The 25,955-nt window shown below is 37.8% G+C and overlaps 1 protein-coding gene across 3 annotated transcripts in view; it reads right to left on the bottom strand.

Annotated features, from left to right (window-relative positions):
• The window catches only part of LOC131033741 (uroporphyrinogen decarboxylase, chloroplastic), a 140,280-nt gene that overhangs the window by 37,460 nt on the left and 76,865 nt on the right, over nt 1-25,955 (bottom strand). For all 3 annotated transcript variants that reach the window (XM_057965020.2, XM_057965019.2, XM_057965021.2), the window contains exon 3: nt 24,660-24,770. In XM_057965020.2, coding sequence (XP_057821003.2) covers nt 24,660-24,770 — 111 coding nt within the window. The remainder of the gene's footprint in view (nt 1-24,659; nt 24,771-25,955) is intronic.

A 25,955-nucleotide genomic window follows, 5' to 3' on the forward strand; every position in this document is an offset into this window, starting at 1 on the left:
ACAAGGGCAAGAGACCACTTACTTGGAATCAGTGGGGGTAAAGGAGGAGGTGTTAGTGCATGTCCAAAAATGACTGCAAAAATGAGAGCTGGTTTAGAAAGAGAACAGTCCTCTTCGATTGTAGGAATGCTCAAGACGAACACAAAAAAAACAAAGAATTCAAGAGGATGTGTCCAGGTTCACATCTATCTCTTCCTCTTCCAGTTTACCCAATGCCTCTTCTAGTTTACCTAAGGCCACAGGTGCATCAGGAGAAAGTGGAACATTGAAAAGCTTTTGGAAACCGGTAGAGAAACAACAAGTGGATGATGCATTGGCTGATTTGTTTTATACAAGTGCCATTCCATTCAACGTGGCAAGAAATCCTCATTTCCGTAATGCAATTCAAAAAGTTGCAGAGTTTGGCAAAGGGTACACACCTCCAACTTCAGAGGCTTTCAGAACAACTCTTTTAGAGAGGTCAAAAGATAGAGTGACAGAAAAGTTAGCTGAGGTCAAAGCTTCTTGGAAAGTAACAGGTTGCACCATATTGAGTGATGGATGGTCAGATATATGTCAAAGGCCATTGATTAATGTTTTAGCAGCTTGCCCTGAAGGTGTTGTCTTCTTGAAAGTGATTGACACCATGAACCAAAAGAAAACTTCAGAATATATTTTTCAGATACTAGATGAAGCCATTCTTGAAGTAGGGGTGGAAAATGTGGTTCAGGTGGTTACTGATAGTGCAGCGAATTGTGTGGGTGCTGGGAAGCTGATTGTAGAGAAGTACCCACAGATATATTGGAGCCCATGTGCAGCCCATTGTCTAGATTTGCTACTTCATGACTTGGCAAAATTCCCATGGATACATGAAGCAATCCATAGAGGAAGAGCAGTGGCAAATTTCATTAGAAACCACCGTCTCACATTGAGTCTATACAGGCAACATGCATCTAGGGAGTTGTTGAGGCCTTGTGACACAAGGTTTGCTTCATTTTATATCACTTTGAAAAGAGTGATTGAAGAGAAAGCAGCTTTGAGATTGGTTGTTTGTTCCAATGAGTGGGAAAGTTCAGCACTTTCTAAAAGTGCTAAGGGGAAGAACATAGAGCAAATCATTTTGAGCAGCAACTTTTGGGAGAGTGGAGCAAAAGTTTTGAATATATGTGGACCAATTGTTGATGTTCTTCGTATGGTGGATGGTGACACTCCTTGCCTTGGCATGCTTTATGAAAGCATGGACCATTGTAAGGAATCTATTCAGCGAGCACTAAATAATGTAGAAGCAGAGTACATGGAGATTTGGGAGACAATTGATTCCAGATGGAAGATGATGCACACACCTTTGCATGCAGCAGCATGCTATTTGGAGCCTAAGTTATTTCATATTGATAGACAAGCTGATCCTGAAATCATGCCAGGGTTTTATGAAGCCATTAGCAGGTTTGAACAAGATAGAACAATTGCAGGTCTAATTAGAGACCAAAGTTGGAAATACAAGAGAGCAGAAGGGTTGCTTGGAATATAAGCAGCCCGAGATGATATGACACGAGATGAGGTACCTGGCTATAGATGGTGGATGAGCTATGGAGCACAAAATCCTGAACTACAACACTTTGCCATTCGAATATTGAGTCAGGGAGCCAGTTCATCAGCTTGTGAGAGGAACTGGAGTTGCTTTGACCACATCCATTCCAAAAAGAGGAACAAGTTGCTGTCCGGAAAGTTGGGAGATCTTGTCTACATTCGGAGCAATTTAAAATTGTTCATGAATAGATCAGCAAATGACTCCACATCTTCTTCACAACAACAAATTTCAGAAGGCATGGTAACTGGAGTTGCAGATGAGCCTGAGGATGACTTTGTGGATGATGAATTGGGCAGTGATACTGATGATGATGATGCTACAGCAGCAACTCAGCCATGTGCTCTTGACGACCTGGAGCTTTTTTGAAGCTCTATAGTCTTGAATTTTGATTATACCTTTTTCACTAAAAACATCTTCGCAGTCTTGATGACTTGTAGGCTTGTAGCTTTTTTGAAGTTCTAAAGTCTCGACGTTTGATTGTATCTTTTTGATAAAAAAAAAACTTGACAATCTTATATCACATGTTTCCTATGGTTTATAACTTTATATTAAGAATGTTGCATCTTTCTATAATGATTTTGAATCTATTCTGCAATCTTAACTTTGAGTATATTGATAATTTGTTGGATATATTACTAATTTAAAAAAAAAATTATATAAGGCGAATTTGATGCCGAATTTTTTTTCCGAACTTTTTGTCCTTGCCGAACTTCATCCAAACTCCATAGCTGCCGAATTCGAACTCGAACTCGAACTCGAACCTTGTGACTTAGCTTTCAGTTATTGTAGTTGTTTTAACTTTTATCTTTTTAGCATTTCAGCTTGCTGATGTAATTTGATGTATTTTCAAGTCACTTTGACTTACTCTCCTCATTTGTGAACATCAATGTAATCATAACGAATTTAGCGAGTAACCATGCCCAAGTAGCATATTTCACTGGTTTTTTTTTTTCTTTTCTTTTTTTTATCAGAAAGAAAAAATTTGCCCCCTATAACCCTAAAATGTGGTATCTAAGACATCTTAAAGAACAAAAACAAACTCCTTTATCATATTGTGAATGAAAAACAAAATATTATTCATCCTTGCTGAACGTTTTTCCTTGCTTGCCTTTGCATGAATAGAGTTGAAGATTGATTGGTGAACATTCCAAACTGGTTGGTTTGCTATTCCTACACATTTGCAAGAGTTCATTTGCTACCAAAGAGATCTTATAGGAAGATTTCTACAAAAGAGGTACGGTTTTTTTTAAATTATTTTATTTTTTTTATAAATGAACTCTCTTGTTTTGTTTTGAAGTTTTTATTTTGTTTTCGTTCTTCTAGGAAATCTAAAACACGTGCTTAATTTTTTTAAATGAATTGGGTTATTTTTGTTTTCATTTGTTTCAATTCTTTGAATTATTGTTTATTGAACTTGTTGTCATAGGTATTACAATGGCATCTAGTTCTAGCTCCATGAGCCAAGCCCGCTTCAAAATAAACCCAAACTCTTCCCTTTTGGAAATATGTTGAAATGGTACAGCAATTTTCAGGTGGTGGGGATTATGTTTGGGTTTGTAGTGGGTGTGATGTTGGATATTCAAGCTCATACAGTCGAGTGAAAGGTCATTTGTGCAACATCCCTAGACTAGGCATCAAAGCTTGCCTTGGCAAAGATGGTAAACCCATTCCAAAATCACAAGTCTTGGTATAAATTAGTGAGCAAGAAAAAGCAGATCAAGCAGCAGGCCATAAAATCAACTCATCATTTGTTAAAGAAAGGACCTTGAGGCATGAAGCCCTCCCCACCACCACCTAATCTTCAACCTATAGACAGCCACCCAATTTTGTTCACATCTAAAGAACAACATGTGGCCTATACACATATGAGATCAAAGGGACTGTTGGAAATGGCACTTCAAAAGGAATCTCAAGAGATTGTTGATCACAAGTAGCAATATGAGATCAAAGGGACCGTTGGAAATGACATTTCAAAAGGAATCTCAAGAGATTGTTGATAAACAAGTAGCAAGATTTCTCTATGTGAATGGATTGGCATTCAACATTGTTCACTCACTGAAAACAATTAATGAGGCTCCAAAAGAGTACAAGGGATCAAGTTTTGAAAAGTGTGTAGCACCTTATCAGAAAAATAAGTGAAGTTTGTAGAGGAGTCCTTGAAGCCCATAAGAGAGTTGTCGACCGAAACAAGTGTGTCCATCATTTAGAATGGATGAAAAGATGTAATAAATTGTCCATTAATCAATGTTATTGTAGTGTCCCCTAGAGGGGCAATGATTTTGAGAGCAATGGATTGTGAAGAGGTGAAGGATGGTGCAATTATTGCTAATATTCTTTGTCAAGCCACTAAGAAAGTAGGCCCTCAATATGTTGTGCAAATTATAACAAAAAATGACAAAAATTGTAGAGCAACTGAGTCATTGATTGACGAGCATTATTCACACATTTTTTGGACACTTTGTGTTGTCCACTCCCTCAACCTTATTCTACAAAAAATTGGCATCAAAATTGATTGGATCAAACAAGTGCATGCTCAGGCCAAAGAGATCCAAATGTTCATCACCAAACATCATATGTCACAAGGCATATTGGGAACATTCTCAAAATTGGAGCTGCTGAAGGTAAGTTAATATGCTTCACGTTAGTAAACTTTTAAATTTCATTTTAATTTTAATTTTTGTAAATTTTGATTTTCAAACATGTTGTTGAGACCCGTTTTGCCTCCAACACAATTGTGTTGAGACGACTCGTGAAGATTCATAAGGCACTTTCAAACATGGTCATTGACCCAAATTGGTCCATATGGAGGCAATCTATAACTACAAGGGCAGCAAAGGTTAAACAAATGATCCTAGATGACATTTGGCATGATCGTGTTGAATATCTTCTCAATTGAGCTAAGCACATATTGCACATGATTTGTTATACCAAAATGGATAAGCCTTGTTTAGATGAGATATATGATGGCATGAACTCAATAATTGAGAAAATGAAAGCCATCGTAAATGGAAAAAAGCAAGATTCTGAAGAAACTTTCTTCAAACAACTACACAAAATCATTGAAGAAAGATGGAACAAAATGACCACTCTGCTATATCTTCTTGCCTTTGCATTGAGCCCCAAAATATTAAATTGTTGAGCCCCTTTCCATGTCAACAAGAATTGTGTAATGTCCCCTTCTCCGCAGTGATTAATTTTGTTGGTCGTTAGCCTAGTTTGGAGGCCCATAGGCTAGTCGGTGGCAGAAATTAGGGTTTCCTATTTTCTAGGAGGATTCTTTGGTGTTTTCAGGAGGTATATGTGGGAGTTTGACAGTTTGGATTCTAGATTCCTTCTGGGTTTTCAGAAAGCTTCAGGATGGTTCGACATGCATCTGCATCGGGTGACTTTTTCCAAACTTACTATTTTTAGTAAGTGTGACGGCTACTCAGAATGTGGTTAAAATCACTTTGGAAACACTTACTATTTTTAGCAGTATGCTATTTTTAGTAAGTACTATTTTTAGCAGTTCTATTTTTAGCAAGATGTCAACAGGCCTGTTCAGATGGATGTTTCCGGCAGGTCAGTTTGAGCAATTGGTCTTCCAGCATTTTTTGGTGCTATTCTTGGCAAGGATTTTGCAACTCAACTCAATGGCTATTTCTGGCAGTATTGTTTTGGCAGGATCATGTATTCACTCAGATGACTATTTTTTAGCAGTTCAGTTTTGGTGATTTCCAGCACTTCAGTCTCCGGCTCAATTTGGCAATAATCAATATTTGAGAGAAGGTATTTTTAATATATTAATACCTTGAGCATGAGGTATTAATATTTGATTATTTTATGGATGGATGACTTAGGAAGGGAGAAAATATTAATTTTATCCTAAGTCTATTTGGGCGAAATTTGCATAAGACTTCAAGGGGGTCGTCATGGTGTTAATAATTAAATTATAACTCAAGGCAAATGGGGCGATTTTCTAAGTATATTGCCTTAGTAATATATTTTATTTGGAAGTCATAGTTGGGCGCCCACTTTACACTTTATTTTATGACACTTATATTTATTAAAAAGGGTGATTTTGGGTGAATGTGAATTGGACGAACTTGTGCAAGGAAATGAAATGAAATGCAGTGCTAAATGTGGATGAAATGGAATGGCATTTGGTTTGGGCGTATTTGGAGTGCATTTGAATTTGAATTTGGTTGGGAAAAAGTTATAAATAAGTGACTTGGGCTCTCATTTTGGTATCTTAGACAATTTACACTATTATGTTGTCGGATTGACTCCAGACAATCTTCGAGGGTGAATACCTCCTAGGGCTCTTGACAGAATTCGAGTGTGAGATATCACTCCTAGCTGTGATTGGATCTTCTGAATTTGTGGTTCAATTTTAGTGTGCATTTTCAGATTTTCAGTGTGGTGTGGATTTCAGTGTTGCTGGTTTTTGGTGTGGCTGTAGCACGTTTTAGTTCAAAACTCTCAGTTCGTGTGTCAGATCATTCTGGGTAGTGGCTTGTTCTCTTCCTATGCCACAAGCGATCAAGTCTGTAAGTTTGTAGAGCTTAATGATGAGTATTTAATTTTTAAATGCAAATCGTACTTCTTTCCTAGCCGTACTATGATGGGTTGCCTAGGAATGCGTGCATAAATTCATTGGGGGGTTTTGGATGCAGTTTGTTGGTTCTAATCTCATCGCCTATCTTGTATCTCTCATTTGCATCCGTTTGGGAGTCATTTTGTTGAGTGTGAATAGAGTTACGAGCATTTTTGTGAGTTTCTAGGCTGTTGGTCTATGTGTTTCCAGCACATGGGTTGCATATCAAAATCTGAAAAATTGTTAGTTTGGAGTGTTTCCTTGTGTAGAGTTGGTTTTAGAGTGTGGGTTCTTTGAGTGTGTTTAGAGATAATTTGAGCGTGTGGGGAGTGATTTAGAAGGGTTTGTGAGGATTTTAATGTTGTTGGTCTGAATTTCCAGCCTGCTGTTCATTCATATCAGATTTAGTTTTTTGGGGTTGAAGCTGGTTTTCAAGTGTGTGAGTCTATGGGTGTGATGTGAAGAGTCTTGGTAATAAGTTGCAGCTGTTAGTTTGGGTTTTGGCATTTGAATATCCATGATGAATCATATTGTAATGCTTGTTAGTAGTACTAACAGCAATTTATTTGAACTCTCTTAGTCCCACAGGCTGGCCTTGCCGCCTAGTCTGGACAATGATTCTAGTAATTTTGTAATCCATGTTTGCATTGTAAAGCTGATTAGTAGTACTAACAGCTATATACTTGGATTGTTGTTCTTTGGCCCACTGCATAAGTGGAAGAGGCTGGTTTGCCGCCTTCTTATCTATTGTAATTATGTCCTCCCGCTGAATAACCGGTTGAGTTGATTGTAATCTCATTTTCAGTCCTCCCGCTGAATAAGCGGTGGAGTTGATTGCTATTTCATTTCTAGTCCTCCCACTGCATAAGCGATAGAGTGATTGTTTTTCAGTTTCTTGCATCATCCTTGGCTGGTTTGCCGCCAAGTGATTTTTAATATTCTCCATATCTCGCTGAAAAGTGGAAGGGGCTGGCTTGCCGCCCAAGCATTGTATTATTTCCAGTTATTTGAAGCTAACGATCTCCTCGACACCGTATGCTCTCACCTTCCCATATTGGGCACTTGGTGATCAGAAAGTGGAAGGGTTACAATTTCAGCATTATTGTATCTTGATTTCCTAACCTTAACAGGTTTTTGTTGTGATTGTAACTGGAAAAAAATTGAAAAAAATTGTGGCGATATTACAAATTGCCCCATATTGAAATGTTGAAATCAGTCAGAGATACAAGATAGCACTTTGCAAACTCTTCATTGATCTTGACATAAGAGATGCAATGGGGATAGAGTTCATGGATTTTGCACACTCCAATGGCTTTAGTATTGATGTTCTTTGAGACAAGTATAATGTTGATGGTCATAGTTGGTGGTACTTCCATGGCCAATCATTCACATGCCTGCAACCTCTTACAATCAAAATTTTATCACAAGTTCTATAATAAAATTCTTTTATCTTTTATTTTTATTTTTATTTATAATTTATTTTTTTGAATTTAGTAACTCTTGACTCTCTAATTTTGTCTTAATAGGTTGCTAGTTCATCTTCATTTGAGAGGAATTGGAGCACATACTCCATCTGCTCAATAAAGAACAACTAACTACACTCAAAAGAGGTAGAGGACTTGGAGTATGTGCATTCAAACTTGTGGCTCCTTACACAAACAAAGTGGCTACAAGGAAGGGGGCACAATGAAGTGGGATATCAAGCCAAAGCATATTGACTTGGATGCTTCCACTTCCCACTTTGTTGCACTTTATGTTAAACATGAACCAACTAGCTGTTAAGTTCTTTCAAAATTTTGTGATCAAAATAGAAGAGATGGAGATATGATCTGAAAGTTGTATTTTATCTGCTATAGTGTGTTTTAAAGATACACCACACTTATCAATTTCAATGTGTACATCCTCCTCAATGTAAGCATGCTATATAAGTGGATGAGGGGTTACGTAGTGAAGAGATGTGTCTTCCCACGTGGGAAGACACATCTCTTCCCTACGTACCTCTCACCACAGTATATAAACTAGTCACCGTTTACTTACCCGATCGGAAGGAGTGCGACTTGTTAGAGAATTGCTTTACCACCCGATATCATGAACGGTGTAACCGTTGGTCAAACGCGATAAGTTAACTTTGTTTTATTTATCATTAGTTAACATTAACATATTAGTATATGTAATCATATTAATATATATATATATATATATCGGAAGCATGAAATAGTATGACCGACGTTACAAAATTAACACTCCCTCTTAACTGGGGAGGACACATTTCATGTTAGAGAAAACATCACAATTCATCCATTGATTGTGAAGAGAGGAGATATCACACCATAGTGATATTCAGAGATATGATTCAACAATGAATATCAAGTCTCATGATACTCACCATAACTCATAGTTATCAAGTAAGGTATGTGCACTGGCATCAAGTCACATGATGCCTACCATACTGATAATGATTTCATGGCATGTCCACAAATATTATGTTCATAATATTCACCATGAAGATCTCTATCATAATTATGGTTTATTTAATGATATCAACCAATAGATATCTACCATAATGTCTCAGAGATATATATACTATCATGACATGTCCACAGATATCAAGTCACATGATATCCATCAAGATAGTTAAATTGATAATTGTAAAATCGTCACCTTACAATATCAATTTGAGACAAGTGTTCATTATTGAAAAGTCGTCACCCTTCAATAATGTTCACAGAAGGCCCATGCAGTCATGGAGTCACACACATGACAAATAAAAGAGTTTACACACTAAACATCTTTAAATATATTAGTATATCAGAATAAATGAGACTCTATCTCAAAATTAAATAACATTTTCAACCATACCAAGTTTATCTCTAAAGTGTTCAATCTTGATCCTAGAGAGAGGCTTGGTAAGAATGTCTGCAATCTGATCACCTATACTAATATAATTCAGTCGGATCACATTCCTTTCCACCATATCTCGAACATAGTGATAAGGAATCTCAATGTGTTTAGACCTATCATGAAATGCTAGATTCATTGAAAGCTTGATGCAACTCTGATTGTCACAGTAGATGACAGTAGGATTTAAGGGCTGACCAAACAGTCCTACAAGCAATTTCCGGAGCCATACAGCTTCTCTTGCTCCCATGGAAGCTTCTGTAGAACTCTAAGCAACTGAAGACTGTTTTCTACATATCCATGAGATCATTCTCGATCCTAAACTGAATCAACATCTTGATGTGCTTTTCCTGTCAACTATGCTTCCAGCCCAATCAGAATCAGTGAATCCATGTAGGTCAAGTTCTACATGTTTATATTTCAAACCAAAACCAATAGTTCCTCGAAGATATCTCAAAATATGCTTTGCAGCAACAAGGTGTATTTCCCTGGGTTCACACATGAACTGACTTAGTGCATTTACAACATAACATATATCAGGTCTTGTGTTTACCAAATACATCAGAGATCCAATAATCTGTCTGTAGAGTGTAGGATCTGCAAACTCTGATTCTGCAGTTGTTTCCTTTAGCTTGTGCAGATTTGTCTCCATAGATGTGGTCATGGATCTACAGTCCAACATTCTAAATCTCTTGAGTATGTCAATGGTGTATTTTCCTTGATTAAGGATTATACCATCTGCCTGCTGCCAAACTTCCAATCCAAGGAAGTAGTGAAGAATTCATAAATCTTTTATATCAAACTCAGAGGCTAATTCTTTCGTACATCGAGAAATACAATTATCCTCTCCTGTGATTAGTAGATAGTCAACATAAAGAATAAGAATCAATAATTCACCATTGATTACCTTGTAGTAGAGATTTGGATCTGCTTCATTCTTGAAAAACCCTAATTCCAAGAGATAGTGATCAATTCTTTCATACCATGCTCTGGGGGCCTGTTTCAATCCATAAAGAGCTTTCTTTAATTTGCAAACATGTGATTTAGCCTTATGAATCACAAAACCTTCAGGTTGCTCCAAATAAACTTCTTCTTCAATCTTACCGTTCAGAAAAGCAGTCTTGACATCCATTTGATGGACTTTCCATCCTTTAGATGCTGCAATAGCCAAAACTACTCAAACAGAAGTGTATCTGGCAACAGGAGCAAATGTCTCTTCATAGTCAATACCTTCTTTCCATGAGAATCCTCTGGCAACAAACCTTGCTTTGTGCTTCTCAATGTTGCCATCTGCTGCATGTTTGATTTTGAATAGCCATTTAGAAGATACCACAGATTTGCCTTTAGGCCTAGGCACAATATCCCAAACATCATTTTTCAAAATTGACTGATACTATTCTGACATAGCATCTTTCCAAACTTGATGCTTGAGCACATCTCCAACACAGGAAGGTTCTGCATCAATGATCTCACTCATCAAGGCAGTATAACTGGAAAATAGGTTAGGTCTCTTACTTCCTCTGAAGGTCCCCTTTGGAGCAGCATAATTTTCAGCTTCTTGAAGCATCTTTTTAGCCCAAAGTGGTCTCTTCCTAGTTTCGGGATAATTTTCTTCTAAAGGTAAGCCTTGAACTTCATGCTCAGCATCTTCAGGGGTCTCCCTCTGAATCTCAGGGGTGGAATCCTCATCCAAGCTTGTAGGAGGATCTTGGTGTTCTAATTCATTAGAGCTTTTGGACCTCCTAAATGCTATGTCTTCCTCAAAGATGACATCTCTGCTTAGTTCAATTTGTCTTTGACCAGGTATGTATATTATGTAGGCTTTAGAGGTTTCACTGTACCCAACAAATACTCCTTTCTTTCCAGAAGGTTCTAACTTTGACATCTTTTCTTTGGGGACATGAATATAGACTAGACACCCCAAAATCCGAAAATGACTTATGTCAGGTTTGTTGCCAGTAAAGGCTTCTTCAGAGGTTTTATTGTCAAGAAGAGATTGAGGACATCTATTTTGAATGTACACAGCTGTCCTAGATGCTTCAGCCCAAAATGAGGTTTCTATATTTTGGTCAAACAACATAGCCCTAGCAGCTTCTATTATAGTCCTATTCTTTCTTTCAGCTACCCCATTTTGTTGTGGGTTATAAGGTACAGTTAACTCCCTCTTGATCCCAGCATTTATACAATAATCTTTAAACATATCAGAAGTGTATTCCCCCCCATTGTTTGTTCTTAAGGTTATGATTTTCTTACCTGTCATATTTTCTGCAAGAGCTTTGAATTCCTTAAATTTAGAAACGATTTCTTCAAACTCTTTGTACCTTAGAAAATATATCCAGGTCTTCCTAGAATAATCATCTACAAATATTACATAATATAAAAAAAACCCTAATGAGGGTACAGACATGGGTCCACATAAATCAGAATGAACTAATTCTAATACATTTTTGGATTTACTGTTGCTAGAATTAAAAGACTCTTTAGTATTCTTTCCCAAGGCACACCCTTTGCAGGCTCCTTCAGATTTTTGACTTAGCTTGGGTAAGCCGATCACCATCTTCTCTATCTTAGGTAGGGCATGGAAATGAAGGTGCCCTAATCTTCTGTGCCAAAGTTCATTCGAATCTGGAGTCTCATGAATCAAGGCTAGAGGTGGAGTGGTGCAAAGTCTATAGAGGCTCCCTTGTCTTACTCCAATGGTGTGGGCTTTCTTGATGGTGGAGTTCTTTGGCCAAGCAAGTACCTTTCCTTCCATAAAGGTTAATCTGTAACCCTTATCTTCAAGTGCAGAAACTGAGACAAGGTTTGTCTTTATACCAGGTACAAATAGAACTCCAATTAGCTGTAGGGATATGACTGACTTTAGGTTGATATTGCAGGTTCCTATTCCCATAACTGGATAATTTGAGTCATCACCAATTGTCACTTCTTCATTTGAACTTTCCACAAGTGTATCTAGGTGCTCACGAAATCCAATGATGTGTCGAGATGCTCCGTTGTCAATCACCCATGTGTTGAAACTGGAGGTGACTTAACTAGAGAGGGCTGAGTAGAAGACTAGCTTCTCGGAATTACTCCCTTTCTTAATTTCTGCCATTGAAGCTTGTTGTTTAATCCTGTCTGGACACTTCATTGCATAGTGCCCATATTGGTCACATCTGAAACATTGTACTTCAGAAATGTCTCTCTTCTTCTTTGAAGACCTCTTCCCATTTGAGTTGTTGTCCCTCTTTCTCTTAAAGTTCTTCTTCTTTCCTTTCTTGTAGGAATTAGAGTTTGGAACTAGAATGTCTTCATTACCATTGTTTTGTTTTATTCCTCCTGTGACAAGCCGAGATTCCTCTTGAATGCAATCGGTTTTCAATCTATCAAACTTAGGAAATTTAGAACGAGCACTGATTCCTTGAATGAACGATTCCCATGAGGTAGGAAGTCCATTTAGGGCCATCATAGCAAGTTCTTTGTTGTCTACTAGATGTCCAATAGTGGATAGTTGATCCCTAAGCTCAGTGATCCTCACGAAATAGGATGTAACTCTTTCTCCTTTATTTATCTTTATATGGTGTAGTTGATTCTTTAGGGTGAGAGCCCTGCTAGTGTTGTTGATTTCATAAATGTCAGCTAGTGCTTTGAACATCTAAAAGGCTGTCTCATATTTAGAAATAACTGGTACAATGTGGTCTCTTACTGAATCCACAATTATCTTAAGGGCCTTCTCACTGTCCTTGCTCCATTGAATTTTCTCTGTATCATCAGAGGATTCAAGAATTTCACTTTTGACATGGGAGTCAATTTTATTTTCTTTCAAAACAAGCATGATCCTGAATTTCCAAGATACAAAATTTGATGCTCCATCTAATCTATCTTCAAACCTAACTCCGGTTGCCATTAGGATTATGAGAATGTGATCTTAGTAAGAGCCTGGTGAAAGTTTATGAGATCGTTACAGAATTTTAATATGATCTTCCTTAACTTCGCTCTCATACCATGTTAAGAACTTTCAAAATTCTGTGATCAAAATGGAAGAGATGGAGATATGATCTGAAAGTTGTATTTTATCTGCTATAGTGTGTTTTAAAGATGCACCACACTTATCAATTTCGGTGTGTACATCCTCCTCAATGTAAGAATGCTATATAAGTGGATGAGGGGTTACGTAGTGAAGAGATATGTCTTCCCACGTGGGAAGACACATCTCTTCCCTACGTACCTCTCACCACAGTATATAAACTAGTCACCGTTTACTTACCCGATCGGAAGGAGTGCGACTTGTTTGAGAATCGCTTTACCACCCGATACCATGAACGGTGTAACCGTTGGTCAAACGCGATAAGTTAACTTTGGTTTTATTTATCATTAGTTAACATTAACATATTAGTATATGTAATCAAATTAATATATATATATCGGAAGCATGAAATAGTATGACCGACGTTACAAAATTAACACTAGCAAGCACAAAAGTGCCAATGCTAGCGCTAGTGCCAATGTTTGTGGTTCTTCTAATTTACTAGTACCTACATCTAATATAGATGGTAATAATATTTTTGAAGACCCGTATGACAATGTTTGACCAATGATGGCTGATTGTTGACACTAGAGATTATTATTTTTAATTTTAATATATATCAAAATATTCTAGTTTCACTGATTGACATTGTAATATTTATATTTTTATGGTGGTTTAGTTTATTATATAATTGTAGTGTCGTAAATTGTGACTCGGCCAATTTACACCTCATGATTGTGCCCCTACTTTACCGTGTCCTATCCTCATCACCAATCTGGGTCCGTTTGTGCCTATTCTCCAACTTTGAGGCCATCAACAACCTTTTGTGGCTCCTACCATGGGACACCCACCCTATTTTAACATTGTTTGGGCCCTAATTGGAGAGGGACCAGGGTGTGGAGCGCCCTGGTTTGGACCATGGCACCCCAAAACACCATGGTCCCTCCTAATCTGGCCCCAATTTAAAATGGGGTAGTGTTGTGACCATTTCACACATCGTCCCATTAGAATGGGGACCCCCTCTTTTTGCTTTTTTTTTCGCCTGTTCTTCTCTCTGCTCTTAGGGTTTTGATTAAGTGAGTGAGTTGTCTAGACTAAGGTTAAGCCTTAGGGGTCTCTATTGGATATAATCTCCGAGTCGTTGTGGTTTCCAGGCAAAGCTGTGATCGGTGAAAAATCTAAAATCTGACTTCAGCGCCACCGCAATCCTCAAACCCTGGTGAGCTTCACTGTTCACAAGCCAAAGAATTGACGGAACTGAAAAACAGTATCAAAAGAGAAAATGAGAAAGTGTGAATAAAAGAAAAAATCAAAAGAAAAGAAAATGAGCTGAAAAGAAAATATCAAATTGGCTAAAGGGAATATACGAGTAACTCCATCGGGGCTATAGACGCCTGGCTGGCAATGGAGCAATGTTCGTGAGCTTGCGGCGATAACCTCGTCGGGACTATGGACGTCTGACTGGCAGCGAGGCTCTATCCAGGATGCTTTTGGAGTCCAGATAAACTACGTAGCTCATCACAGGGGAGCCTAGAGGATCATGATTGTCTTGTTGAGGGGAATTAACTCATTTGCACACACATGGGTAACTGTGGACTTGATACTTTGTCTCAATATAAAGATCTCTTCTTGTAAGTGTTGTTTAACTCCTTGTTTTATTGAGGGAGGTTCTCTGAGTTTTCTTCAAGAAAGATTGATTCCCAAATGTTTACCAACATTTCTCAGTGGTGTCGCCAGATGTTGTGACCATTTCACACATCGCCCCATTAGAATGGGGACCCCCTCTTTTTGCTTTTTTTTTCGCCTGTTCTTCTCTCTGCTCTTAGGGTTTTGATTAAGTGAGTGAGTTGTCTAGACTAAGGTTAAGCCTTAGGGGTCTCTATTGGATATTTTCAGGCCGAGTCTAGTCAAAGTTTTTTGAAGGTTAATACGCATCCTCCTGAAAATTGATTACTAAAGTTAGGGTTGTCTCAGGTTAGGTCCAGTCAAGGTTTTGAGGGCACATTCAAATTTTGTCTAAGTGTTATCATTTTAATGATGGAATTGTGCATTTTTTTGTCTGGGTAATTTTGACCAAAATTTTGATAGCTTGATAACTGATTCCTGGCCTTAGAAATGACCTAATTATGCCTTGTGAAGTGACTGAAGACCTAAATTTTGGATATTTTGGCTTATGGAGGTAAAATCGCTCCTGTCCCTCTCCCAGGGACCAAGGCGAAAATGATATTTGGTGCATCTTGGTTATTGACTTGTTTTAATCGTTTTGTGCAGGGTCGCCAGGGGATATGATCGAACGTGAATTGAAGATTTTGAAGATTTTAAAAACTCAAAAATGACAAGTTTTTAAGGTTTAAGGCAAAATCGCTCCTGTCCCTCACTGAAGGACCAGGGCGAAATGACTTATTTAGATCATTTTGGGTCTTGGTTGATCAAACTGAAGCATCCAGAACGCAAGGAAAGATGAAGCAAGCATAATGGAGTATCCAGACTTAGTCGTTGGCAATGAAAGGTTGAATTTTGGGCCTAAAAGATAAAGGCGCTCCTGTCCCTCACTGAAGGACCGGAGCTTGAATTCCAAGTTTGCCTTATCCTTGCAAGATTTAAGTGATTTCGTGATTTGAGGAGGACAAGGGAAGTATGTTTTGCTCGTTGAATATAACTTGAATGGGCCACAATGGAGAAAATCGATCCAAGTTGCAGTAGGCGCTCCTGTCCCTCACCCAGGGACCAGGGCGATTTTTTAAAGGAAGATCCTGTCCCTCTCCAAGGGACCAGAGCGATTTTCCCTCAAGACAAGTTTCTGGCCAAGGAAAAGCAAGTTTTTCGTTTGAGAGGAGTAAGGGAAGGCATAATCGATCCATTGAAGATAATTTTGAAAGTTTGCAAAACATAAGTGAGCCCATGATGGCCAAGGCGCTCCTGTCCCTCTCCAAGGGACCAGGGCGAAAAACACATCATCAAGCCTTTCCCTCCGAATTTGGATGAATCCAGGCCAAGGCACAAGATGGCGATGATATTTGAAAAGCTTCAAGGGAGAACAAAGTTGCAAAGACTGCAAAACTAGATGAAAAATGGCTAGGGCGCTCCTATCCCTCACCAAGGGACCAGAGCGAAATATTCAAGTATGCCTAATTTTAGAATGCCACTTTCGTTTCCAACAGTCAAGATGGAGTAAGCAATGACGTTTTTTTGCCTTGAAGGTTATTGGAAGTTGATATTGTAGACACCTAAAATTGTCCAGTCTAATTAAATAAATATTTTATTTATTTAATTATCTAAGCCTAATTCTTCTATTAATTAAATAAATCCTTATTTATTTAATTAATTCATTTATCCTCTTCTAGCCTTATTTCTAATTTAAATAAATACATTTATTTATTTAAATTATCATTTTCTTAAATTAAATAAATATCTTATTTATTTAATTGATCCCACTTCTTCTATTAATTAAATAAATCTTTATTTATTTAATTAATTCATTAGCCTTTTCTACCTATGACACATGTCATTCATCTCTTAATTCATACACCACCTACCCCTTTCATTCTTTTATTATTTCTTTTACCTACCCTCTAATCATAGCCGACCTCCTTTTACACCTCTCAATCTTATCCCTCCATTTCATATAGTGTCTTCTATATAAGGAGATGCTTCCTTCATTATCAAACCCTAATCGTTCTATGCATTCTAATCATTCATCCTAATCAATCATCCTAATCAATCATTCTAATCGTTCTATGCATTCTAATCATCTTTTATGCACTTGACTACACTACGATCCTACTTGCAACCACATTCCGTTCTTTGTTGAGCTCTTGTGCATATAAAATCTGAAAGCAAATATATCAAGCAAGATCAATGGAGATAGGAAGAATGGAGATCAAAACCCTATTGGACATGTGATGGTATAATCTTTGTGATTTCATGTGATTTGCATTGTCTTAGGTAATCTTCATATGTTATGGTGGATCTTTGTTGATTGTTAGGCTAGGATTTTGTGGTTGAATTCATTTAGCCTTTCAATATTGTTATTATTGTTATCCATCTTCACCATATACAAATATGATCATGAATATGTGCAATAATGCAAAAATCGCTCCTGTCCTTCACTGGAGGACCAGGGCGATTTCTATAAAGTCAACCATTTTCCTCCAAAGCCAACGTAAGGCAAGGTTGTACAAAGTCAAAAATGCCTTTCAAAGGACGATGAACAAGGAATTAACCCCAAAAATCAACTACCTTAAGCATTAATGCAAAAAATCGCTCCTGTCCTTCACTGGAGGACCAGGGCGAAAATCTTAAGAGGAACTCATTTTGTCTTAAGAAAGCAAGATGAACATGCATAGAACAAACAAAGAAGATCATTGATTGCCCTGCAACATGAATTGGCGATTGGAAAAGACAAGGACCAAGGACAAAGGTAAGATCGCTCCTGTCCCTCACCAAGGGACCAGGGCGAAAGTGTTGTAAGGTGCACTCCTTCCAAAGATGGAATAAATCAAACTCAAGATTCCAAACGAAAATGCCATTTTGGACGTCCAAGATAAGACTTTGAACGTAAAGAGCAAGAAATACAAGGTCAAAAATGAAGGGGCACTCCTGTCACTCTCCTAGGGACCAGAGCGAGGTTTTGACAAAGTGATATTCTTCTCATACTTAGGCGCCAATATCCTTCAAATTACATTAAAATGCCAAATTCGCTAAAAACTTAAAATATTTTAATTACATTGGCATTTAATAAGTGCGCATGGGTATTTAATAATTAATTTAGGCCTTTAAAAAAATCAAAATTTTAATTGTAAAGGCATTTAAAATTAATTATTATTAAATTAAATTCAAAAATGGAGCGCTTGGGGATGTTATTTTAATATTTTTTTTTTGAAAGTCGGCCTCTTCTCTTATTGAATTTTTATTTATTTTGGCCTATTTTCCAAGTCGGCCTATGGGCAATTGCAATAGTGAGCGCCTATATAAGGGAGGTATTTTGAAGCATTTTAATCCATCATTCAATCATTTATTCAAATGCGATTTGGAGAAGCAAGGAGGAGTGCAAAATCTGGTCTAAGAAGGAGTGCGAACTTTGTTGGAGGCTAGAGGTGGAGCGAATTTTCCTCAAGGCATTGAAGACAAAGGTGGTGGAGTTGAGGCTCGTAAGGAAGACCATTTTGTTGAAAGGAGGCGCATTTGCTAGAAGACTTCGATCTTCATTATTGCCTAGCGAATTTCTTAATTTTGCATCTCTTTTTTTAGAGTTAGTTCTCAAAAGGAGGTATGGCGAGATCTCCCTTGTTCAAATTTTGAAATTTTGAATTTCCAATGGCATAGTTATATTTAGGAAATGATAATTCAAAGATTTATCATGAAGTTTCCTAAATTTAAAACTTAAATCCAGTCTATATTTCTACGTTGCAAAGTATATTGCTCATTATGAAATGTTGTGTAGGTGACAAGATGGCGACCCCGAAGACAGGAGCATCCACTAGTCGTCCAGCCCTCATGAAGGAAGATCAAAGGAATGAAGGATTGGAGACCAAGATCGTGTCAAAATGGAGCAACATTGGAGATACCAACTTGGGAAACTTCAGTGTGAAGAAGTTTTGAGAGGTCCCTTACATTGGAAAGCCATCACCTGTCGCAAGGAGAGTAATTGAAAGTGGCATCATCAAGGGGGTCGGCTTCCCTCCAGCAGTCCAGTGTCCTGAGCTGATGATCGAGTGTGCCCGCCATTATGACCCACAATCCAGATCAATCGTGTCCAAGGAAGGAAACACTTTGGCGTACCTTTCAGAAGAGGCTATCAGTGAAGCTCTCCATCTACCAGAGCATAAAGACATGATTTACAAAAGCTTGGAAGGAGCTAGATCCATGTACGAAGATGATCCAGACACTTGCTTAAGCATCATCAATAAGAATTGGTTACTCAAGAGTCGTCCTCGCCTAAGTAAGGTTCCAAACACACCACATAGGATCGACTTCCAGGAGGAGTACAGAGATTTGATAACCTTACTCAATCGAGTTACTGGGGCTCCTCAAGCCTTCTATTTTGAGAAGTGGATGTTCTACTTCATCCAAGTGATAATTCAAGGAAAAGGAACAATTCATTGGACTAGAATTATTAGCCATTGCTTGGACGTGCAGTTGAGAAGACTGAAGGCTACCAAGTCCTTCCACATGAGTTCATACATCATATATGCCTTGATCAGGAGTTTTGAATATGCAGGACTACCTCACAGAGGAGTGATTGGAAGAGGACCGGGGGAAGTTAGAGTTTGTGAATCTTATGTTCATTTGCATCATCCACCTGGAAGTAACTACAAGTTAGTTAATGATACCTTCACGATGAACATCACCAAGACATTGCAAGGTGGGATTCACAATCGGATATCTCAAGATGCACAGGAGCTTGTAAAGAGGTATGGTGCTTGGTTTATCCAATTTCAGAAGTTTACATATATTAGAGTTCATGGGTGTCCTTCACCACCATATATGTTGCCAAGATATCCGACAGACAGAATAGTGTTACTGGAGGTGACTAGGCAGTTGGCGGCTTATGCAAAGGCATTCAGACACAGGCATGGAAATGGAATTCCTGTGCCTATCATACTAGGGAATTCAGTTGAGGTATGTCCTAATGCTCTAGCCATGGATGATGCAGAGAAGGAGTTGGCCTTATATTCATTTTCATTCTTTGCCTTGAGAGAGAACTTTGATCCTTATGGATATGTAGAAGAAACAGTTGGTAGAAAGTATAAGCACGAATTTCAGATAGAGGACTTTTTGATGAATCTCTCAAGTGATTTAGAGGTGAAAAGAAAGATGCATTCCAGATTACCTTTAGATCTCATCCGGAAATGCAAAGTTTACAGAGTGGTCGATCAAGCCCAGGACAGTGGCAGGCATCTCCAATCATCTTATGACCAAGAGGACAAAACAGTGAAAATAGATTGGAATGAACCTGAGATTACAAACTTGAGAACTTTGATGGCTCCGATTTTGTCTTGTACTCGCAGATGGGTGGATATACAACATCAAAAGTTGAGAGAACAGAACACATCGATGACTTTTACTTTGGAGGAAAGGCCAAGGGAAGGAGGAGCAAGCACAAGCGAAGGCAATCCTCATCCTAGGAGCACAAATGAAGACAGTACTCACCCTAGATGTGTGAGTGAAGGCAATCCTCATCCTAGAAGCGCGAAGAGGAAAGAAAGACCTGAGAAAAGGGAACCCTCCAAGAGGAAGCAAGAGGCCCATCGAGGTCACTCATCTAGTACATCTTCCCAACATGAAAAAGGGACAAGTCAAGGACAAGAGAAGAGAGTACTTGAAGTTGAGGAATCTATGGAATCAATGGTTCAGAATGATAAACATGAAGGCAAGCACCTCAACGTTCATCAAGTCAATCTCCCCAAGTCAATGAGCTACATGAAGACAGGAATGATGATGAAGTGACATCTCCTCTCCGAGAAGAGGGATCCGTGCCTAAAGAAATACAAGTTAGAGAGACAAGGTCCGCCATTCCAGACTCGTTAAAGGAGAGGCTAACGAGGGTGATTGTGATCGAAGATGAAGATAATGTAATTGATTTAGAAAGCCTTGTTGGAAATTCTCAGGAAGTGACAAAGAGAAGGAAGGCTACCAAGATGTCCAAGATGATTAGAGATGAGACAGGGTCCAGGAAGTTGCAGATAGCTACACCAGCAGTAGACAAATATGAAGGTGAAATCCTTGCAGAAGAGTATGATGTAGAAACATTTGAGCTTGGTCCACTCACAGCCGAGCAGACACTAGATGAGGCCACTGATTCATTTGAGGCACTTAAAGACAAGCTTAGAGAAGAAATGGAAAAGAATAGAAAGCTTGAGTGAGAGGTCGGTGCTTGGAGAGGCTACTTTAGCCATCTCAATCAGCCTTTGGGACGTCAGGATCCGACAGTATCTCCTGTGCAAGCACTTCCCCTTGAATCAGTTGGTGAGGCAGGAAGAGTTAAGAGCTTGGTTCAGCTTATGAGCTCTTGGATTGACAAATCCCATACCGTTGCTATTGAGTTCGCAACAAGAATGATGCAGACCACCCATCGAGCTATCCAGGTCCTTGAGATCATTCATAACCTAATGATAACAGTAGTCGCCTTTGCCCACACTAGAGATGTTATCATTCTTGTTTTGCAAGTAATCAGGCAAACACCAAGGAAGATCTTAGCACAAGAAAAGATAATGGATGTAGGAGCTCATAATTTACTTCAGTGGTTAACTCTACTTCAGATGAAGGAAGTTCTTTTCGAAGACGTTAGTACGAAATGTAATCAAGTTGAGGAGGTCATCCATCCGATTCAGGACAAGGTGTTTGAGGTGTTATGTTCCATTCTTGGCAGGAGGATTGAAGATGAGACAGATGTGAATCTTCAAGAGTTGGAGGAGAAGGTCAAGGTCGTCTTTTGCAAAGGTGAGAGTGTTATCACAGATGAGCAAAGAGATCAAATGTTCGCCACTATGCTCCTGATTGAGAAAATCAAAGAACTCGAGCCTGGATGGGATGCAGCTCTTCTCAAGTCTTTTGATCAAGTCATCCACTTGGAGGAACGAATGAGGAATCTTCCAGAGATTCCTATTGCTGAGATTGAAGGAATCGTGTCCAAATTCACTACATATGCTAAGAAGGAGCATTGGAAAGGGAACAAGGTTCTAGAAGAGAGGTTGTTATAGATGATGTGGCACCTTAATTATCATTGGTCTATGTTTCCTAGATTTTTGTGCCAATTAAATATTTGGCTATGCATTTAATATTGTTCAATAAAAGGGGAACTTTTTGTAATAAAACCCTAATTAGGGTTTAGGTGTCAAAATCTCAGCCGTTGATCTTCTTTTGATCTGGGCCGTTCATTGTAATTGAGGATGCTATATATACCCTCATTCATTTTCATTTTGTAATAGAATATAGATAGAGAATAGCAGAATAGAATTAGAGCTTTTGGAGAGAAGAAAGTTATTTTGTAGCAAGATTGAGTTTTGAAGAAAGAATTTCAAGCAATTGTTGTCTATTTTGGCTTTGAGATCAATAAAATATTGAAGTTATGGTGTTTTATTGCAATTCTTGTGGCTACTTTCATGGTTGCTTACTTTCTTGAATCATTCTTGATCGAAGTAGTATTTAAATTTGAAGGACTAAGTGTTGAGCTTGATCTTTGGTGAGATTCACGTTCCAAACCACTAGCTTCTTACTGATTGTAAGGACGCCTTGTGTGGTCAACTGGAGATATTTGGATTGCTTAAAACTTTAGTCATTATTGAACTATTGACATGTACCTTCATGGTAGTGTCTATGATTCTTGATGATTTGAAAATCAATAATCACCTTAGAAGATCGCATCAATCTCAGTAGAGTTGTAATTCCTTGGCAATACTGAAATTGGTCGAATCTTACCAAGTCGAGCCTACATCGAGTCATTCTTAGGATTAGATTAGGATTCATCTCTTGCAAACCCTACCTTTTGATCTTTTTGAGAACTTGTTAGTTTTTAGGAAAAACTGTTCCTGAACGGAAACGTAAGGCCCCTTGATGAAACAGCATTCACAATGGCCACTGGTGCTTATCCACACGTAGAGACCCTACATTACAGAACCTTGGAGTCACCCTGATTGATCCTTCTTCGCAACATCTTCAGCAATCAGAGGCTTTATTCAAGAGAGGATAAGGTACCCTTGGGTATTTTATTCTGTGTTTGATTGTGTACAAAATACACGTCAACAGGTAGGTGCTATATATCCCTGATAAGATTTGATCCCCATGGCTCCACATGATCGTTGGAGATCGACCTAATCAGTAATTTACCTAGATACCCCTATATAAAGACATTTTATCAACCTAATTTCATCTATCCACCCCCAACAATCTAAGCAATCAATTCTTATCACTTGTACATCCATGAAGCATTCATTATTAAGCACTTTCAGAGATCTTCAAGGCTGCATATTCATCATCTAGCATTGTGGAACAAAGTCATGTCAATTTCCATGCAAGCATGTGTGTGTGATTAGGGTTTTGTCATGTTCATGGCATTTCATACAACATATGTGATTACATTCAAAGAACAAAGCATCATCAACAGCAATTGCAGATCGAAGATATATTTCCTTAAAAAATTATCGTAGTATTTGCATTATTTCATTCAAGGTTGATTCCAAACCAGGGTTTGACTTAGGAAAACCCCTATTCCCAACAATTTCCCCCTTCTTTCGGTGTGCAAGAAATAGGTACAGAGCTGCATTCAAAGGATCGACAAGACTTGCAGAAATGAATAGGTTCACCTTTTTACAGCAATAAATTCGGAGAATCAGGCCGAATTGGAGCAACAGGGTCCCAAAAAATAAGGCCAAATTTCTGGGAATAGATCGAAAACATCCTATTTTGCCTAGATCTAGGTTGGTGTCTCCATACGACAGCTATAGCTCAATGTTTATGCCCGATCTCTTCAATATTCACCCATTTACCCTAATTTCAGCATTTTCACAATTCAACTTAGAAAGAGGGAATCAAAACCCTAACAGAGGTGAACCTAATCAGTATCTCAGAGCTTTTTCCTTAGAGGGATTAAGCCTTGATCTATTAAGTCCCTCCCTCTTTCAATGTGATGGTTAATTAAGCAAAATTAGTGGTTTTGTTACCTTAATTGGTGAAACCCTTATATTCACCATTACAATAATATATAATGCTGTGTGTGGTGCATTTTAAACTTAATTACTGCTGCAAATATGTATATATCTCTAGTTTTTATATTTTTTTGTATGGACAAACCCAATCCCCAAATTGTTTTTGACTAAATCTACAAACTGAACCCTCAAACCCGAACCCGAACCAGTACCGGTAACTTAGCTATTAAGTAATGATTTTTCAGATCAAGTTACTCCAACTCAAGCAAAAAAATTAGATCTGCATTCTACAACAAATGTTCTATCTTATATTTTATAACAATCTGAGAATTGTTAACTTGTCTTGTAGTGGAATCTCTCACATTTCTATTTGCTCACATGTTAAACGTGTAATTTCATATTTTGGTATTAGGATAGAACTACAACATTTTCCAAGATATATACTTGTTAAATCATCAACGGAATTGTATTTAGAAGATTCGATCAACATCTAATCTGAATTGTTCACTAATATCTAGAACAGCCAATTTCTCATCAAAAAATGATGTGCTTCCATGTGATTAATTAGCAATGGTAATTATTCTATAAGGCTAAACCATATAAACTGGTAGTCCGTCACTTTATAATTACACACAAGGTTTGCAATTCCAGTTGGTGACAGCTCCTTTTAGGCAACATGCACATACTAGGCATTTTTTTATGAGAACTTAAAGATCCATTTCCTGGAAAAAATTGTCCAATTTATGCCTTAAATAGATTTAACAATATCAGCTTCGATGAGAAAGAGATGGCTTTGGGAAAGTTAAAAATGGTGAGAGATATTGGAAAGCATAAAAATAAATCTGTATTGCCAGATCTCAATAATCATCAAGATGTAACAGAAGGCAGAATAACACAGAAGAACGGGACTCAAAATATCTTATTAATTTTGGAACCTCATCATAGATCAGGTATAACACTTACTCCATCTGGTTTGAAAGATTTCCAGGGTTGCAAAGAGATTCTGACTGCAAGCTCAACATTTTCTGACCTCTCACGAAACATAGGATACTTCTCACATAATTCTCGATAACTCTGTTGACAGCAAATAAGAGAAGTCATTATTTTAAATGATAAATTCAAGGCACAGTCAGCTTTGAAAGATAAAACAGAGAAATGAGGATGCACTTAGTTCATAAATCTATTAAAATGGAAAGAACTGTAAAAGAAAAAGAGAACTCCAATGATTCTTATTCAGCTTGAGGAATTCATTTTTTCCCTGGTTTCAGGTAGTTGCTTCCTTTGTTCCCAGGAAACACATATTGTCAAAAGATTTTCCATTATATACATTCTAGACATAATTAAAAAATTTAAATCTATGGCTGGATTAGTATCATCATACATCCCACATAATTACAAACGATGTTAAATGAACCTATGGATCTGTGGATATATTAATATTAGAAAGATTTGCTATTTATCCATTTTCACCCTCTCAGTCGTATGAAGCTATCCTATTTAATTGCTACTTTTCTTGTAAATCCTCCAATCTTTTATGATAAGTACTACCAACCATGTACACCTTATTTTCCCCAGTTGTATTACTGTTGCTCAACTCCCAACACGCCTATCCCTGTTTTTCCGCTAACTACGTTTGCTGATACAGCATTGTACTCATCCACCCCACAACAATAATAAACATTCCAATAAACAATCCCAGGTTCAGAATTTGAACAGCATTCATAATAAATTTTCTCAAGCTCTCAAGGACAGTTGTAACCACAGCAGATGTAACCCAAAAAATGTTCTTATAGGCAATCTGCAGCATTGATAAAGCATTCCAAGAGGGCAGTAAATGCTGCAGCAGGAATGGAGTTAGCAAAGAACTTTCATAAACAGCTAAACAGCATTCCACCAACATTAAATTTCAACAAATCTTTTATCATTTTGCATGAAATAAGGCAGAAAAGCACCAATGTATAACTGCCCACCATTCTTAAAGGAATCACTTCTGTTTGATGCAAAGATGGGATTTTAATACCCAAGAAGTAATTGCATGGGTCAAGACTCTGAATCATCATAGAGGCACATCAACACAGGAGGATAGTCATCACATCAAATTTATTTTTGGAACCACAGAACAAGATTTTTTTTTTAGTTCTTTTTTTCTTTCAGTTTTTCAATCACAATTCTTAGAAGCATAAGTTTACTGCTCCTTGCTCTGAATATAAAAAGAAAATACTACCATAGATAATGTGTATGCTAAACAACCAGCAGAAA

This window comes from Cryptomeria japonica, chromosome 4 (genome assembly GCF_030272615.1).
Source record: "Cryptomeria japonica chromosome 4, Sugi_1.0, whole genome shotgun sequence".
NCBI classification, from domain to species: domain Eukaryota; kingdom Viridiplantae; phylum Streptophyta; class Pinopsida; order Cupressales; family Cupressaceae; genus Cryptomeria; species Cryptomeria japonica.